The sequence below is a fragment of the Gekko japonicus genome, unplaced genomic scaffold, assembly GCF_001447785.1.
Source record: "Gekko japonicus isolate JY-2015 unplaced genomic scaffold, Gekko_japonicus_V1.1 scaffold139, whole genome shotgun sequence".
Taxonomy (NCBI): domain Eukaryota; kingdom Metazoa; phylum Chordata; class Lepidosauria; order Squamata; family Gekkonidae; genus Gekko; species Gekko japonicus.
In genome coordinates, this window is record NW_015164186.1 from 1,160,456 (window position 1) to 1,178,634 (window position 18,179).

The 18,179-nt window shown below is 42.6% G+C and overlaps 2 protein-coding genes across 4 annotated transcripts in view; one reads left to right on the forward strand and one right to left on the reverse strand.

Annotated features, from left to right (window-relative positions):
- The first annotated feature begins 129 nt into the window (after positions 1-129).
- Positions 130-15,236, forward strand: VDAC3 (voltage dependent anion channel 3). Of its 3 annotated transcripts, XM_015408154.1 has the most exons (11): positions 130-232; positions 4,996-5,136; positions 6,531-6,602; positions 7,233-7,282; positions 7,327-7,329; positions 10,537-10,689; positions 11,235-11,287; positions 11,888-12,115; positions 12,874-13,024; positions 14,057-14,114; positions 14,727-15,236. In XM_015408154.1, exons 2-11 carry the CDS (start codon positions 5,091-5,093, stop codon positions 14,816-14,818), a joined length of 906 nt encoding a protein of 301 aa, XP_015263640.1. In that variant the 5' UTR covers positions 130-232; positions 4,996-5,090; the 3' UTR covers positions 14,819-15,236. The 3 variants fall into 3 exon arrangements, with proteins under 3 accessions (XP_015263640.1, XP_015263641.1, XP_015263642.1); XM_015408155.1 differs by lacking the exon at positions 7,327-7,329; XM_015408156.1 differs by lacking the exon at positions 4,996-5,136.
- A 2,203-nt stretch (positions 15,237-17,439) lies between these two features.
- Positions 17,440-18,179, reverse strand: part of IKBKB (inhibitor of kappa light polypeptide gene enhancer in B-cells, kinase beta) — a 30,592-nt gene continuing 29,852 nt past the window's right edge. The window contains exons 20-21 of the mRNA XM_015408157.1: positions 17,964-18,054; positions 17,440-17,631 (exon numbers count right to left, since the gene is read on the reverse strand). Coding sequence (XP_015263643.1) covers positions 17,563-17,631; positions 17,964-18,054 — 160 coding nt within the window. The 3' untranslated portion in view covers positions 17,440-17,562. The remainder of the gene's footprint in view (positions 17,632-17,963; positions 18,055-18,179) is intronic.

Consider the following 18,179-nt stretch of genomic DNA (forward strand, 5'->3'; position numbering starts at 1 on the left):
GCCTGGCGGGACGATTAAGAATGCACGTCAACACGTTTGCGTGACGGCAGCGGCGGGGGAGAGGGCTGTTTGTGGAACGATGCGCGCCTGCGCCTTGTGGTCCGTTCTTGACGAGAAGGGGCGGGGCTGGAGCGAGGCCTCGAGCGTTACGCCTGCGTGGAAACGGAGGAGCGAGGAGACCTTCAGCTTGACAAGAAGGGACAGGAGCGGTCTCGTCGTCGGTGGCCTTGAGGTGCGGGGGCCGGTCTTGAGGTGCAGGGAGGAGCGGCGCTTCGTGGGTCTCCTCCCTTCGGTGGCGGCCTGAGAGGGAAGGGAAACCCGGCCTGGATAAGGGCTGGGAAGGTCCTTGGGGAGAAGCCTAGGCGGGAAGCCCGTTCCCCGGCGCTGGATAAACGATGCTTTATTCGCCTTTCGCGTCTCTGCCCTGCTTTCGCAACAACCCTGCAAAGTGGGCCGCACTGAGAGGGAGCGGCTGAGCGGGGTCTCGATCTCGAGTTGGCCTGCACTAGGTTCACGTCCCTTAACTGATGGAGCTGAGGGTTTGTCGCAGAATAGGCTCCCTCCAGTCTCCTTGTCTGGCCCCTTTGCCTGCCTGAGGGTTGTCGCCGAGGTCTCAAGTCACAGAGGTTTCTAGGAAGAGGGCATTGTGTGTGTGTGATGGGGGCTGCATGTGATGGGGGTATTGGTTGGGGGGGGGGGTACAAGGGTTGGATTTTTTTTACCAGCCACCAAACAAGCTGGTGATGAGCTCGAGAGGCCCTAAGCAGTGTGTAGACTGTAAGGTGAAGTTATTAATGGGCTGTTCTGCTGCAGACACGTGTGAGTTATTTGGATCTGAGTGTTTTGTCTGGCTTTCTTAAGGACTGGCAATTTAAGAATAAATGGGGCAATTTTTTTAAAAAAAATATTTTTTATTGCTGTAGAGAAAACCTCCGTATCTATCTTGAACTGACAGTGCTTGTTCACACGTACAAGTTGCTGCTTTTTGTGCTTTGAACAGTAAGCTATTAGCTACAAGGTATAGATAGGAACTCTCAGGCTGGGGCAAGTGATGCTCCGTATTCTTGGTGCTTGGGGGGGGGGGGGCAACAGTGCGAGAGCTTCTAGTGTCCTGGCCCCACTGATGGACCTCCTGAGGGTACCTGGTATTTTTGGCCACTGTGACAGAGTGTTGGACTGGATGGGCCATTGGCCTGATCCAACATTTGCTTCTCTTATGTTCTTAAGTATTCACAGAGTGCAATTTTATCATTAAATAGCAGTAGCCAGTCTTCACTAGTAATGTTGAGAGGTTTCATTGTGTGTGAAAAAATATTCAGCTTTTACATTTGCTCAGATAGTCTGCATGAGAGATCTGGGGAGTCACAGAAGAGTTGTGAAGTCAGCAGAGCTGTCACAGTCCACACCAGAATAGGATGTGCAAACCCCAGGGCACTTTGGTATCACGGCAACTAACCATTTTTTTTTAGTGGTACTACTACCTTTTATAAACAAGAGGTAGCATCTTAAAGACTAACAGATTTAATGTGGATTGAAGTCACAATTCTGATTTTATAGCAAGATGCAATACAAGAAGCTGCCATGCCCTGAAAAGTGCTGTAACCCCTTCCTACTTCTGGGGTGTTGTTGTTTAAACACATTCTGGAATTTATACAACTCCAAAATATGTTTAAAAAACGATGCCAATTTTGGTTACAGGAGGATGGGATGGGGAATGAGGATACTTCTAGTATATACCTATGGCTGGGTTTTGCAATGTAAGCTTATTGGTGGGCTGCATCCAAGAATATGGGTTAATATTCTTCCTCAGGAATACATCTATATACTGAGTTGTGTGTGTGACCTTAAGTACACAGACAGGTTTATTTTCCCCTCATGTGTCACCTTGGTTGTGATCTGTGCAAATCATCTTTCAGGAGGAAGCTGGTACTGGAGAAGGTTTTGATCCCCTCAGAAAGCCCAGTGTTAGTCACTTCTTTTCAGAATCTTAGCCTTAGTTGATGAGATGCATGCAAGTGGGACTTGAACTACAGGACAGGCTAGATTGCACTGAAGTAATAAGACTTAGATTGAGTGCTATTTCAGTCAGATATACTCAACTTTCACCAGTTTTGTGATTAATTCTGCTTCTCTGATAACGTTGAGACTAATGGATGTGGAGACATACTAGACATAGTGGTCAGTTTCATGTGAGTAGCCATATTGGTCTGCAGTAGAAGAGCTACATATGAGTTCAGCAGCACATCAGAGACCAACAAGATTTTGGGGATATAGACATTTGAGAGTCAGCGCTCCCTTCATCGGATACATGTTGGACGTATCTGATGAAGGGAGCTTTGTAGGGAGTTTTTTTTAAAGCTTACACCCCCAAAATCATGTTGGTCTCCATGGTGCTTTTACATAGTGGTCGTAGTCTCATTATTGCATTCAGTGCATATCATTGGTACCTTTTGAAGACAGCATCTGTAAGATCTCGTAGCAGTGGAAATTCTTTTAGTTTCTTGCCCATGGTGTGCTCAAAGTGCTGAGATAGCATATAGTGAGGCCCAAACCAAATATTACCTCTGATATGAATAGCATTCAAATTCCCTCAACCCTACTGTGTTCCTTTTACAGTCAGATGTTGCACTGGGGAATTGATGTTCCCAAGTGCACGGGAACTCTATTCAGCTTGGGAGCAAGCGGGGAGGGGGGTGGGGATGCGCCTTGACTGGCATCCACGGTAATGTTTTGTGTAGATTTAAGTAGCTATCTTTCGGCCCCTGCCACACGGTAGGGGAAAAGCCTTTAAAAGCGCGGCTTTTAAAAGCCGCGCCAAAGTTGAGACGCCGTGGCGGGATCCCACGGATCCCCTGGCCGCGGCGCCTTTTCTCCCCGGCACGATCAGATGCCGGGGAGAAAACACGGCCCTGACGGGGAGCCTGCCGAACTGCGCATGTCGGAGCATGCGTAGTTCGGCTAGGAGCCGGGGATGCACTGGCGCAAAGACGCGCTTGGCGATCCGACAGCCCGGCTTGCGGCGCGTCGTCCGGATGAACCACCTTGGGTAGGTGGTTCACTTTTGACTGCCTCATCGGGGGAAGGGCCGGATCGGAGACGGGAGCGCAACGCCAGCCAGATGTTGGCGTGGGATCGCGTCCTTTTGCTCCGTCTCCAATCCGGCCCACTCCCGGCCCAAAACACCTCATATGAACGGGGCCTTCACTAGGCTAATTTGTTGAAACAGGTGGGGAGGAAAAGGATTATTTTGACAATATACCATTCATTCAGGCTGTGTTAGTCAGTGCAAGGTATAAAGCTGCACCTAAAGGGCAGGATGCTGCGTGGGATAGATGAGAGAGAACAACAGAGACACTTTCTCATTGAAGGAGAGAGTTAGACAGTGTGACGTGACCTGGTGACTTGGGCTGTGCAAGAGAGGATAAATGGTCAATGTAGGGATTGTTCCTATCCTGCTTTCAATTTTGGTTGTCCTTTTTTTGGCATAGCAAACCACATAAAAATAGTTGCAGATCAGCCCTGACCTGGATAGCCCAGGCAAGTCAGATCTCAGAAGCTAAGCAGACCGACCCTGGTAAGTATTTGGATGGGAGACTTCCAAAGAATACCAGGGCTGGGAGGCAGAGGCAGGCTATCAAGCCACTTTTCTGAATGTCCTCCATGCCCCAGTAGGAGTTGCCAGAGGTCACCATGACTTCCAGGCACAGGCGCGCGCACACAAAAAATACAAAAAAAGTTGCAGGTCTGAAAAAGTGGTATATGAATGAAACACAGTAGTCAGAAGGACAGGTATATGACATGGTCACCTCTAACAAGCAAACATTTTAGCTAGTGACATGTGACAGGAAGTGTTCTTGAACAACTATATTGTTAAAAGATCTTATAAAGATGATTCTAGGAAAGTGCTGAATTGCAGGCCAGCTTAGGTAAGTTGTATTCTGAATGTATTAGTGGCCAGTAGTTACAAAAGCTGCCTGCGTACTGTTAGTTATCTCACTTCTATCCCTAGCATATTAGTGCAGAGATATATTTTCCTATGCATTCCATAGCTGACATTGAAAATCAGTAGAATCCTTTTGCTGCTCCCAGTTCAAAAAATTAACTTCTTAAACCATGGAATGTTCTCCTTCTCTTGTGCCTTATACTATAGGCTGAAGACTGTTCTGGGACATTGAATAGGTGCTATACTTTCTGTTGTGTCCAGATGGAGAGGTGTGTGTTGACTGTTTTGCACACACCACTTTATGTGTGCATGTGACTTCTTGTGTCACGTGTATGTGTGTTCAGGAAACTGTTGTATGACAGCAGATCCCAGTATGTGTATAAATGGCAAAATTGAGACATGGATAACTGCACATTATATAAAGCATATATGATTCCCCCCTTTGCATTATGATCAAAGTGACCCATTCCCTGTGCCTCTAACTTCCAAGTGAGGTCAATAGGAGAATGATATTAACTCACTATATTTCCTGGTTTTACAGATGCTTCCAACTCTCTGCCTTGAAGATAGAACAGAATAGACATTTCTGTGATTAATCCATGTGCCAAATTTAGATGGGATAGACTGAGAGCTACTGAGTGCTTTTCAAAGACTTCTAAGAACATTATAAACAAAGAGTAGTAATTCCAAAAATGCCCATTTTGCTCCTTCCAGAAAGATGGTGTTGACTTGTAGTACAGAGAGAAAATAATTTGAATATGGTTGGTGCCAGCAAACATATTTTGAACCTAAGGTTTGAACTTTTTGTGAAACTATTTAGAAATAATTTAAATGGAATTTATAAACAGCATAAATGTGTGTGATTCTAAAAAAAAACACCCCACAGCACGAGTTTAAGAAATCAGATCTGAGTTTAGAGAATACAATTTTGAGAATATGAAAAGCATATTTAAAAGTTAAAGTTGATATGATACTCTTTTGGTATAGTCTCTGTCACAATTTACATGGCATTTCACCTCTAATATTGCATGCATTTCCCCCATATTTGACAGGTCTGTATAAGAGCTAGAGGAGAGCCCTTCTGTAGGTTCACATTTGAGAAGTAAATGATTTAAGAGCTAAGTTGTCATATAAGAAATCTGCAACCATGTTCGGCTGTTCTACTTCTACTACTTCTACTCATAGAGCTGCAGGTATCTATATGTATTCTTACAGAAGTTCAGATGGTAAAGGTAAATCGCTAGAAACCAGATGTGTTAAGATAAGATGTGCACTGCAAAGGAGTAAAACACAACTGGTTTGTTAACGTCTTTCTCAGCAGAGATGTGCAAATCAGTTGTGTGTTTGACAAGTGTTGTCCTTTGAGAAGTGATGTTAGAAGCAGTATTAAGAAGACTAGATTTTTTGTTGAGCAATGGTCAGAAGAATGGCCACTAGGCTTCTAGAGGGTACATGAAAAAAGAGAAGCTTTGCTACTGAACATGTTATTCAAAGAATAATTACAACTATGCCATGCACCATGTTCCCAGAGGGAACATGAAAAAAGAGAAGTAATAAAGCTACTGTGCAGCCATATTTCTCTATAGTGCCAGATACATAAGAATTTGGTCACTGGAAAGCCAATAGTCAATTTAGTGTGTTACTTTTTATTATTTTAATCTAGTGTCTTGAAGTTAGAATACTGCAAGAAAGCTACTTTTCAAAATAATAAAGCAACATAGTGCCATTAATGAAGTAGCCATGAACACTAAATATGAATAAGCTGCCTTATACGGAATTAGACCATTGGCCCATCACAGTCAATATTGTCTACTTAGACTGGCCGTGGCTGGACAGGGTCAAAGGTAGAAGTCTTTCACGTCACCTATTACCTGAGCCTTTAAACTGAAGATATGCCAGGGATTGATCCTGGGACCTTCTGCATGCCAAACAGATGCTCTTCTGCTGAGCCATGGCTCTTCCCAAATGGAGCTTCTCTATTCAGAAGCAGTAAATCTCTGAATACCAGAGCTGGGGGGAAAGCGGCATCCATGGCCTCCATACCCAGTTTGTAGGCATAATCTGGTTGGCCACTTAAGGGAACAGTGTATTGAATTAGACGGACGATTGATCTGATCCAGTAGGCTGTTCTTACATTCTTGTTTTCTTTGCACATTCAGCTACCAGAGGTCTAGGAACTCCAGCCCAAGCAAACTGGGATCAAAAGCGTATACAGTTGATGGAGAGAGTAGTTATTCTTTCTCACAAAGGAGGCAGTCTGTTATTCTTGGAACTGTACATTAGCTTTAGATGTGTGTTGTCTCTTGGCATAACAGATTGTCCCTTGGAACAAATGTTGCTGGAGTCTCATTCCACTAATGAAGTGTAGCCTTTTCCCCAGTGTATTTTGGGTTGTTGCTTTCCCCCCCCAATAATGTTCTTCCTGGAAGGAAGATCTCTACATACAGTTTTTTTATTCTTCATTATGCATTACATTTAAGGTGACTGTAAGTTGATTGCCATTCTATGCCATTCCATTCGTGAATGGTCTCTGCATTCATGTTTTTGAATGAATAGTTAACTTTTAAATCTGTGCTGTCTTTTTCAGACCCCATGGCTATCCCACCACCTTACTGTGACCTGGGGAAAGCTGCCAGGGATGTATTCAGCAAAGGATATGGTATGTAGTATAATGACCACACACTCTTCTGCTCTGTGCTATCTCCACACTACATTGGCTGACCATAAAGGTTATAGATTATCTGGAGTGTAGTAGTATAGCAGCATCTTTACACTGATATTTATTTATCCTTGGGAGTTTTGTGGGTGTGTTGACTAGAGATGCAATGTATCTGGAAATGCTGAACCTGCAGGCAATAACTGACATTTTTTGGAAAAATTAAAATACATGCAATACTCGTAGGACCTAAACATTACTTTTAAGAACAATTAAATGCAGTCAGTTAACGACACATACAATTGGATTGTTTGTATTTTTTTGTATATTTATGAAGTATAAATGTATTAATGTTATTCAAAGAATAATTACAACTATGCCATGCACCATAAGGTAATGATGTATATCTTATTTTGTGGCAGTTGGGAAGATGGGAAAATTAGTTAAAATTAGAAGTTTTGAGGACTCAGTTGAATCTACTGACAGCAGCAATGAGAAGTAGGAACCAGGCAGAATTGCTGTCCCCTGACTCTTGCAACTGTGCAGCTGCCTCAAAGTATGGAAGCCTTACATTGCTGGAAGACGGGTATTTTCAATGTGATTAATAAGAAACCTATGTCTTGGTAATTTCAGGGTTCGGAATGGTCAAATTAGATTTGAAGACCAAGTCTTCCACTGGAGTGGTAAGTAACAAAACACTTTGACTTGTCGCTGTGAGAAGAGAGAGCTGGTGCCATATAAGTCCTAACTTGATAGCACTGAAGTGACCCTTGGGCATCATTGACTTCCATAAGTTCTCCATCTTTCAGAAATTTGATGAATAAACAGCACCCATTCCATGCCTCAGTATAATACTAACTGTGTGTTACAACTCAGTCCTTGTATAGCTTAGTATCTTATAGACCAGCTTTAAGTGAAACATGAAGTAATCTCTTAACTTATGGTCAGTGAGTGGTCCTCTTGACTGCCATGTTTGAGATATTAGGAAAGACATGGCTGTGTAAAAGAATGCGGAGTTCTACTGACAATGGAAAGGATCTGGCTTTGCGAGTAGAAATGGTAACATTTGAATGAATATCCCTTACTGATGGATTAAAGATGTTAATTACTAACATGTTTTCTCCCTTTTCCATGCCACACTGGGTCTTGATGTTTATTCAGCTGGTAAGAATATAGTGTGTTTCCGGCTTTTGTGTTTCTTGTATGCTTTTCCTTAGTGTTCATATACTTGTATGATGGCCCACTGCCATGCCTGATTGAGTAGCACGACTGGCGATTGGGCACAAAGCTCTGCAGTTGAGCATAACTCAAGTTATGCTACAGTGTTGGTACTGGAATTGGCTGCCAAAGAACTGGGACAGGAGTGTAGTCAAATCAATAGTTTAACACTCTAGCCAGACTTATACCACAATATTACTTATTCCAAAGCTATCTCTATATTAAAAACAAGTTCTAGGAGTAAGGCAAGCTATGGAAGTTTTAGCAGTTTGTACATGCCTTCTGGCAGGCCCTTTCATCTGCATCTTTACTACACAGAGTGGGTCAGAATTCAACTTTTGGGGTTTAATTCATTTAGCTTTTAGCTGAGCAGCTTGAAAATATGTGGGTGGAATACAAAGTGCAAAGGTCCAAAATACAGAGTGCCTTGTGGATGATTTTAGTGTGAGGGGCAGCATTTAAGGGAGTCTTCTCTGCCTTCCAAGTTGGGCTGACTTGTTGTATCAGATGCACTTTTGCAAATGGTCCGATTTGTGTAGTTTCACTGCAGAACTTGGAACTGATTTATTGCTTGCTCCCAGGCACTGTTGAGCCCTTTTTATAGTTAGTTTATTGTGTGTGCCAAGGCTGAAGCCTCAGGTGCTACTTTTGCCTTCCCGCTTTGTTAGTAGTTGCCAAAGCTTTGGATCATGACGTGTGTTTTGCTGAGTATCATCTGTGTGTTGCCTCTGTGTGGTGAACTGAAATATCAGAAGCAGTATTTCCTTAGATCTGCCCCAAGTTCACCAATTAGTGTCCCTTGTGTTATTATTTATTATTTATTTATTACATTCAATTTATATACCGCCCTTGACCCCGGAGGGTCTCTGAGCGGTTTACATATATATATACTAGTTGCTTCCTACCTAGGGCCACAATTCATATGGTTTCCCCTGGAAACTAGAATGTTTTTTGTATTGCCCCACCAGGTGGGATCTCTTTCCAAAGCCACACGCAAGACTCCTTCTCTGTTCTCCTTCAGAAGGGCTTGCAAAGCACTACTTTTCTAGATGACTTCCTCTTTATTATTTTGGCTGCTGTCAATGCTGCTTTGGGAGGGTTTTGTGCTGGGCCGGGCCTCGTTGGTGCTCTTGGATTCTGATGTGTTGTGATATGATTGAAAGAAAGCAAACAAGCATGTTGTTAGTTGCCTTGTGCTACCTATGGAAAGCTGGGATAAACATTTTTCTAAATTAATTGGGGATTAGTTCAGGCTAGCTAAGCCGCATTCAAGAGGCAGAGGGTATTAGTGATGATCACTACATTGCTCATCATGACAGTTGTCAGATTAATAGTAACACATGTTAGATGCACTCTTTTCTCACCCTGAAGGAGGAGGCCTTGTGTGAGCTGCCAGAGAAGCCTTCCTTTTGATCATAGGACAAGGTTCTTTTTCTTCTGTCTGTTGCGAAGGAGGAGATTTAAGAAACAAGTTTCTCCTGCATTTGTGTCTTTTCAGCTACCGAAATATGAGATAGAAGTTATTTCTAAATAACTGGTCATGATTTGAAATGCTCACGTTTTAAACATTACAAAAACAGCCTGTCACAGATATTCCCACTCCTGTAAGATGAAAGGGAAAGCAGCGTTTTGAAGCTAATTCAAATTTCTGAGCTAGAATTTTCTTCCTTTTTTCTCTTCCTTCTGGGTTGGTTTTTTGTTTTTGGACAGTAAACTGTTGTCAGGAACTTGTTTTAAGTAGGACCAGTTGAGCAACATTACACCTTACACCTACACACTAAGTACTGTATAAGTATAAATTGAGACAGACCTGGACCTCACAATATAGCCATAGGTTATAAGCCTGACAGTGATCAGGCTTATAAATAGCTACTTGCCTGGGTGCCTTTGAAAGAGAAGAATTGCCTCCAACCAGCCACAGAAAGCTGGTGTTGTCTCCCTCCCCACCTTGAGGACCAAATTAGAGATGACGTTTTTAAATTAGCCAGACCTGGGTTCACTGGAGCAGACTCCCTTTCCTGATAAGTTACAGGGAAGCTGCAGGGAACTAATTTTTTTAAGTACTGCAGGGGTTCTCATTTGGATTGAGGACATGGAGCCATTTCTCCTTGGTGAAAATGGCAAGGGGGGGGGGGAGACAGAAGCCCCTCCTTTTTCCTATGCCATTGTCCCGATCTGACACTATCCTCTGCAGTGCTTTAAAAATTCCCTGCAGTTGCTGTGTGACTGCAGGGAAAGCAAGTTGGGTCCCAGAAATCCAGACCTGGTTTTGCTGAAAAATGCCTCATCTACTTTTATCCTAAGTGACTAACACAGACATGTTGTAGGCAACCTTTTCAGTAAGAACTGTTGTTTGTCGGCAGTGTTTATCTGTCTTGCAAAACAGGACTAAGGCTTTCAGCTTGTGTCTTTGCAGACCCTCCGGAGCTTTATGGGTGCTCTGATGTGCCCGTGGAGTTTTGGTACAAATCAGCTGCTCCTTTCACTTGGCGAGAGGAGTTAAGGCAGCTACAAGGGGGTGCTTGTCAGGAACAAGCCTCTCTGCTGGTAGGGGCAGTAGAGCCTAGTGGGTTATGTAAATAAATATTATTTTATGTGCCTGGTTTCTGTAACCCATGTTGTTTAGGCAGAGTTAAGGTTACATGATTTGTCAGAATCACATTTAACCCCCCCCCCCCCCGCTCTTTTCTTTTTTAATTAAAATGTGGTATATTTACAGGAATTTACCACCACTGGCTCTTCCAACACAGACACGGGCAAGGCCTCAGGCAGCCTAGAGACCAAATATAACTTCAAGGATTATGGACTTACATTCACCCAGAAATGGAACACGGACAACACCCTGGGGACGGAAGTGTCCATGGAGGATAAGGTAAGAAGAGATGGCATCTGAGAGAAGTGGAGGAAATCAAAGGACCCCTGTGTGTTTTCTTAATAGGACTGATACAAATCTTAAGATTGAGGGAATGGGGGGAAGAACCAGAATGAGGCCGTAAATAATAGGCAACTCGAATAAGTAGTCTATTGTAATAAAAATCAAGAAAAGGGAAAATGATGGTACATCAGAGCAGTAAAGGGGATGTACAGCGGCAGAGTGCAATTAAAAAAACACATTCCATCATAGGTTTAATTGAATATGGGAGATAATGGGACTGAACCTTGTGTTTAAAGGCGAGAAACGTGAAGACTCTGGTCTTTGGCTCTCACAGGTCAACTGTGCTAATAGTGGTGCTTTCTGCCTTTTGCTTCAGTGGAAGAGCCCTTTGTGCTGTAGGAAGGTGCTTCTTTTAGTGAAAGGGATCTGAGGGCTCCAAGCCTTTTTGGCACATATAAATCGTGACCTTATTTATAGAGAGAGAGTGAAAAAAGCTGAGTATTTGAGAGAAAGAGACCCAGTATAATATCTCTCTCTTTCAGTTGGTTGAGGGACTGAAGCTGAACCTTGAAGCTATGTTTGTACCAAACACAGGGTAAGTAAGATGACATTTTTTAGCTGTGTTAGTTTTCCCTGACACATGGGGAATAATAATAATGATTAATAATTATCATATAGCAGCTTGTGTCGTATAGCCAGGACATCCTAAGGTTGTCTGGCAGCCAGAAGTTCTAGCTCTTTTAGTGTTATGCACCACTAGGTGGCAAGCTAGACTTGTTTTTTTTTTAAGGCAAGAGATGTTTCAGAGGTGGTTTGCCATTGCCTGCCTCTGTGTCACGCCCCTGGTATTCCTTGGAGGTCATCCATCCAAATGCTAACCAGGACTGACCCTGCTTAACTTCCAGGACCTGTCGAGATCAGGCTAGTCGGGCTGTCCAGGTCAGGGCATATGGGGAACGTGTATCACATCCAGCCAGCTGTTACAGCTATTAGAGAACATTGGGAGGGTATTTCCCCCTCTGTGTGTTTATCTGAAAATGATTGCATCGCAGTGTGTTTAAGTTTGTTTTCATGAGATTAGATAGTGCACAGATATGTTGCTGCCAAATTCTTCTAAGCTTCCTAGGTTAAAGGTTAGAACTGTCGTCTGTCGAGTATCTATTACACAAGGTATTCAAATTTGTTCTTTCTTCAGGAAGAAGAGTGGGAAGTTGAAGACAGCCTACAAACGGGAGTATCTAAACATAGGGTGCAATGTCGATATTGACCTTTCTGGACCCACCATCTATGGCTGGGCTGTGGTGGGCTATGAAGGCTGGCTTGCTGGCTACCAGATGGCTTTTGACACAGCCAAGTCTAAATTGTCACAGAATAACTTTGCCTTGGGGTACAAGGCAGCAGACTTCCAGCTGCACACGAACGTGTGAGTATTGCTTTGAGCTCATAGAACCAGGCTGTTACTAGTAACAGAGACTCATCCCTGGCAGGTGCTGATTTCAGGCCAAAGGAACAGATCCCCCCCCCCTAGATATTCAGAGATAGAGTCTCTATCTCCTGAAGCTCTAGTTAGAAAGCATCTGTAGTCATCATAGTCTGTTTAAAATTTACCTTCATATTTGGAGGAAAGGTTAAATTTGAAATTTGTTAAAGGGATTCTGGGATGAAAGCATGTAAGCACGGAGTTGACTAGACAGGTTTTCTTATGGAGCTTGAACCAGTTTGTGTAGATAACCCATGAACTTTCCGGAATCCAGGAGCTCATTACCCAAGTAAGATAACTGCACAATCCTTCAAGATAACTGCACAATCCTCCTTTATAGTGCACATTTTAGTTTGTTGGGCACATCTGCTCTGAAAAAGGAAAGCTTGCTTCTGTGACCATTCCAAATCATACTGTGTGTTTCAGCAGCTACTGCTATATCTTCATAAGTAGGGTGAAAACTAGGGGTATTTTTGGATAATGGAATGGTGGAATTTCTGAGCAAGAAAGGAATATCTTTACTGTATTTAAAGCTGCTGTTAGCCACTATGAGTCTGAGGCAAAGAAGAAAAATCTCTGTAAGAAGAGCTACAGTTTAGTACCATGGTAGTATACGGGGGATGTTGGGAGAGAAAGTATGGCTGGTGGAAGTGGAAGCTGTTAGTACCGAACTGACTCTGTACATGATTTCTTATAAACAGGAATGATGGAACTGAATTTGGGGGTTCAATCTATCAGAAGGTCAGTGACAAGGTGGAAACATCTGTAAGTCTTGCTTGGACTGCTGGAAGTAATAACACTCGGTTCGGTATCGCCACCAAGTACCAACTGGATGATAAAGCTTCTGTCTCGGTAAGAAAGTTACCATTGTCAAGAGTATATTATGAATGTTACTTGCTAGCCGTGTGTCATTGTCAGTCCCTCTTCATTTTTTCTTGCATCATGGCCATCTTGTAGAGGGATCTTCATGATTATGGAAGCATTTTGTGTTACCTCTGTAAGATAATGTAGTGTGGATGGGTTGGGAGGCAGCCAGTGCAAACTTCAGCACATACCAGCATCTTTTAGAAATGCATTCCCCTTGGCTTGCAGTATGCTAATTATATGCTGTCTGTCAAGAAGCTGCTGGAAGATGAGAAAGGACTGTTCACTGGGGTTATGAAACTTAGGCCTAGTCTTCACATGTAGCACAACTGAGGCAGAACATACCATTTCAGGCTGTTTGTGGTGAGACCCCATTTTAATGCTCCCCCATGTAATAACTTCCTGCAAACAAAAATCATCTACATTAGGGAGAAAGGTTCTAGTGTAGCTCTTCATATGCTGTGGTAGCCTTCAACTTTATAGGTAGTAATTAACGTAGGGGAACTTTGAAACATGTAACGCCACCCCTGCAGCCTGAAGTAGTACAGCCCATTTTATCACCCTAGCACTCTTCCTCCTGATAGCTCCCTCATTCTGCTGTGTCTGTAGCCCAGGCCTGAATATTATGCTATGAGATGCCTTTGACATTGGTGACAGCTGCATATTAGTTCTTCCTAAGGCAAACCTGTTCAAGCTGTACCACCTCAGAACACAGGAAGGGGCTGGGCTATCATGATTGAATGCTCTTCCATGCAGAAAGCTAGATGGTGAGTAGAAGAGTTGTAGCCTAGCCTTCTCCCTGACAATTCGTTTTCTGTGTGCAGGATAAGAACTTGTCCTTACTAAATTTAAAGAACACTTCCAGGTTGGCAGTTGCACAGCTATTAACCAGTGTTCTCAGTCTTCCATGCCTTTAAGATCTAGGAGTCTACGAACTGTCTCCTGGGGAAAATGCATGTGTGCATTTATTGAAAAGGAAGTAAAAACCTGTATCTCTTTCCTGTTTTTAATTTTTTTAAGGCCAAAGTTAATAATGCCAGCCTCATTGGACTTGGTTACACTCAAACCCTACGACCTGGTATGTGGACTGCTGAATATATTAAATATTTAAATTCCTTAATATTGCTTACATCTCACCTGTAGATCAGAATGTGTGGATAAGAGAAAAGTTTAGTTATGTCCAAAGTTATTACATGAAATAAATGCAGGGGAAACAAGATAAATGTTTGATAATTACAGAATCTTGGCTTTGTAAAGATTAAACAAGTTTCTAGTCCTTCTGGGTATAGAGGTAGGGATTGAATCTACTGGGGCAGTGCATGGTGAAATCTCAGAAGAGGGGATAGAGGAGGATTGTCATGGGTGTGGTTTAGGACCCTGCGGAGTTCTTTGTCCCTCTGTTGGTAGAATTATTAAAACAAAGCAAATGTTTGCTATTCAAACGAAGTGTATACTGCACTGCTTTTAACTGGTGATGATTTCCAGAAAAAAATGGGGGGGGGGGTTTAGAAGGTACGGCAAACAAGAGAGCAGGCATTGAGAGAAAAACTTTATCAGCTAGTGGACAGCCTTTCCCAAGACTCGTTTTGTAACTGAGACCAGGATCATTGGGTCTTATGTTTGACTTCTCCTTGTTATGCTTTCTTTACTGGTATGATGATCTGTTGTATTTTCTAACACTTTCTGCCAGGTGTGAAGTTGACTCTCTCAGCTCTGATTGATGGCAAGAACTTCAGTTCTGGTGGTCATAAAATTGGGCTGGGATTTGAGCTGGAGGCTTAATGCAGGTTTTGATGAAGTATTAGATCTTTATTTGGAAGATGAAGGAGAAAACAAACCCCACATGTTCTGGCCTTAAACTCTTCTGTGAAACTTCAAAAAGTGTGAACTTTGATATTCTTCCAAAGAATTGTTGTAATCCCAAACGTTGAAGTCTGGAGAGTGCAAACCACCAAGAAGGGCAATACTTGAAGGCATGCATGGAAGTTGTAATGGTTGTGCTACATTTCAGTTCAGTTTCACAGTTACTTTCAAATGTGTTCCTCAGACAACAGCATAGCATCTGGTGAAAGACACCCCCCCCCCAATCCCTTCTTTGTTACCATGTCACATCCTGCATGTCCTACACCTCATGACTGGTCTCTGTGCTGTAGTGAAAACTTTGGTTTTGCATCAAAGTGGAATAAATTGAATCACATTTGGAACCTATCCTGTGTGTGCTTACTACTGTCTTTTTAGCAACAAAACACTAATGCAAAGGGCCAAGCTAGCAAACTAAGAAAAGCAGCTTTTTGAGGGGATGGGGTTGCATTTGTATCCACAAATCTGCTGATGGGTGTAGCATAAAATGCAAGTCTATAAATGTTACGTCTCTTCAGTGAATTGGAGGTAACTAGCTAGGGGTTATTTGTCCCATTTGCATTGTAGGTACTGCATAGCTTTCAGCAAGTATCCATCCCTGCAAATGATCACCCCTAATTACAGAAGGTTGAAAAAGTTAACTTTGTTTTGGGAATCCAGCTTGTATGGCATGGCTGCCCTGAGTTGTAAACCCCCCCTCATGCAGTTTAGGCTGTGGGAAAAGCAAGGGCCATCTTTCTGCAGCAGAGGGTGGTTTGTCTGACAACAGAACACTTTCGATAGGTTCTTCAAGCTCTAGAAAAGGGTACTGTTCCCTCAGGAAGAAAAAGCTCCTTAATGCCTTAAGATTTCAAGACTATTAAACTTGGATAAAATGTCCTGTTAGTCTGGAAACAGATGGTCCAGGGTCTCCACCCCAAACGTAGGGTAAAGAGTCAAATCCCTTCAGAATGCCTTAAAATTCTTTTAATCCACAAGGAGCACAGGCTGTGCCAAAACCAAGCTGAGTTGACAAAACGGCTGAAGAGCATAAGGACCATACGTTTTCTCTAAATCAGAAGCGGGAAAGCCACCGGAGGGGGGGGGGGCGGCGGCTCATGAGGCTAATGAGTGAAAGGATGGCAAGACGGAATGAATGCATTCTTTGAGGCTGTTATGATAAATGTGGGGCTGTCACTGCTGTCACAAAACAACCAAGTTAAGAAACTGAGTTTTAGGGTTGCTGGATAAACTAAAGCCTAGTTAAGTCAAACATACACCTGTGAATTGCTAAGGAAGTAAAATATGCAATTTTTGGTCTAACAGATATTAAAATTGCTAAAATTTGCCCCTGCAGGTGAAGATAGTGAATACAATACCTATTTTTAAAAGGATCTAATAGAAATTCAGGGAACAAAACAATGTCTATTCTAGGTAAATTGGTAGAATTTAAAGATAGGAAGAATCAGCATCAGAAATCCTGACTTACCAACTTTCTGGAGTTCTGAGAGTTACACATATGGATAAGGACATGGACTTCCAAAAAAAACTTGACAAAGTCCCTGAAAGGCTTCTTAGTAAACCTAGCAGTCGTGCAGTAAAATGACCTCTTGTAGATCAGAGTCTATTAAAGGACAGGAAGCAAAGAGAAGGAAAAGAAGTAAGCAGCTAAATTTTGTAATAAATTTATGAAGAAATGATCTGGGTGGGAGCAACAGAGTAATTCCGTCTGCAGATGATAAAACTACGATTGTGGTGAACAGTGTGGATTGTTAAAAGCTCTTCAGGCTGGGCAAGTAGGTGACCTCATGTCAAATGAGGATCTGTGAAAGAAGATAACACTGTGGTCTGAGTAAATAACCTCAATTTACAACAGCAGAGAAAAGCAAATTCTGTGCTAGAGGTTAGGAAAAGTACTAAATACATTATTAGGTACGAGAGCCAGTTTGGTGTAGTGGTTAAGTGTGCAGACTCTAATCTGGGAGAACCGGGTTTGATGCCCCACATCTCCACTTGCAGCTGCTGGATGACCTTGGGCAAGCCATAGTTCTGTCAGACCAGTTCTTGAAAAAGCAGTTCTTGAAAGAGCTCTCTCAGCCCCACCACCTCACAGGGTGTCTGTTGTAGGGAGGGGAAGGGAAAGGAGTTTGTAAGCCGCTCTGAGACTCCAAGTGAAGGGTGGGGTATACATTCAATCTCCTCCTCCTCTTCATGTATAAATCAGTAGCTACATTTGGAGTACTAAGCATACAATATCAAAAATGGTAGTAAGGCACTGAAAGAGATGAAAAAACAACTAAGTGATCAAAGCTATCTGCATAGCCCTGCCCACATGACAAGTAGGAGACATGTCTCTTAGGGATTTGTAATATGTGAAGACCTGCTCTGAATGGCTGCCATTTTAGAGTAATGGACTCCTCTGGGTCCACTTGCAATGTCAAAAGCACCCACTGGACCTGTAATGAAAATGGTCTGTATTCATGAAGGCAACTTAAAAGTACTAGAAGAAGGCAGATAGACACTTCACTCAAATCAATACAGAAAATCAGTTTTATGTACAGATATTTAAGAAATTCTCAGGTAGGGATAAATCATATGTAAAGGTTTCCTATTGTCACAATGGCCTGTAGTCAGCAATTCCGCCAATTTAGCACTGGATTTTAAAAACACTGCTCAGTGAATGTTTTTCACATCTGAGTTTGTTCTGGGTTCTCTCGTTCTTCCACTTGAAGTTTCAGCCAACTCCAGTCCAAAGCCTAAAAATGAATCAATTACTAAGTTAGATGCATCTCACCCATAACGTACTTGTCCCCTTTCCCTGGTTCTAAATATGCTGCCCCCTCTGCCAAGAGCTTTAGTTTGGCTTAAGATATCAAGTGGAATACAGTTAAAGGTTTGGCTGTATCTAGAGGAAGGAGATGTAAATGTTCTTAAAGATTAACCGTGCCTCTTTCCTTCCCCTTCCTTAGTTACTAAGCATCTAATATAGAGAACTAAACATGGACTTAGCTAAGTGGGAACTTCTTTCTCTTTTTGTGCCTCCTTCCTTTAACCTCAGCACTGTACAGTAAAAAACTAGAGGTATTACCATAAAACTGTGGTCTTGATCCTTCATTGTGTCAAGCATCACGTTCTCTAGCTGGCTGCAGAGGCTCTGCGATTCCATCAAGAGCACCTCACTAAGAGACATGTTACAAAAGATTGGTGTAAAAGAGTGCCGTGCAAGTACAGGAGAAGTATTTGTTATAAATTCCACTTGCTGATTGATGCACAGTTTTTGCTAAGATCTGAAGAGCTGCTTAAG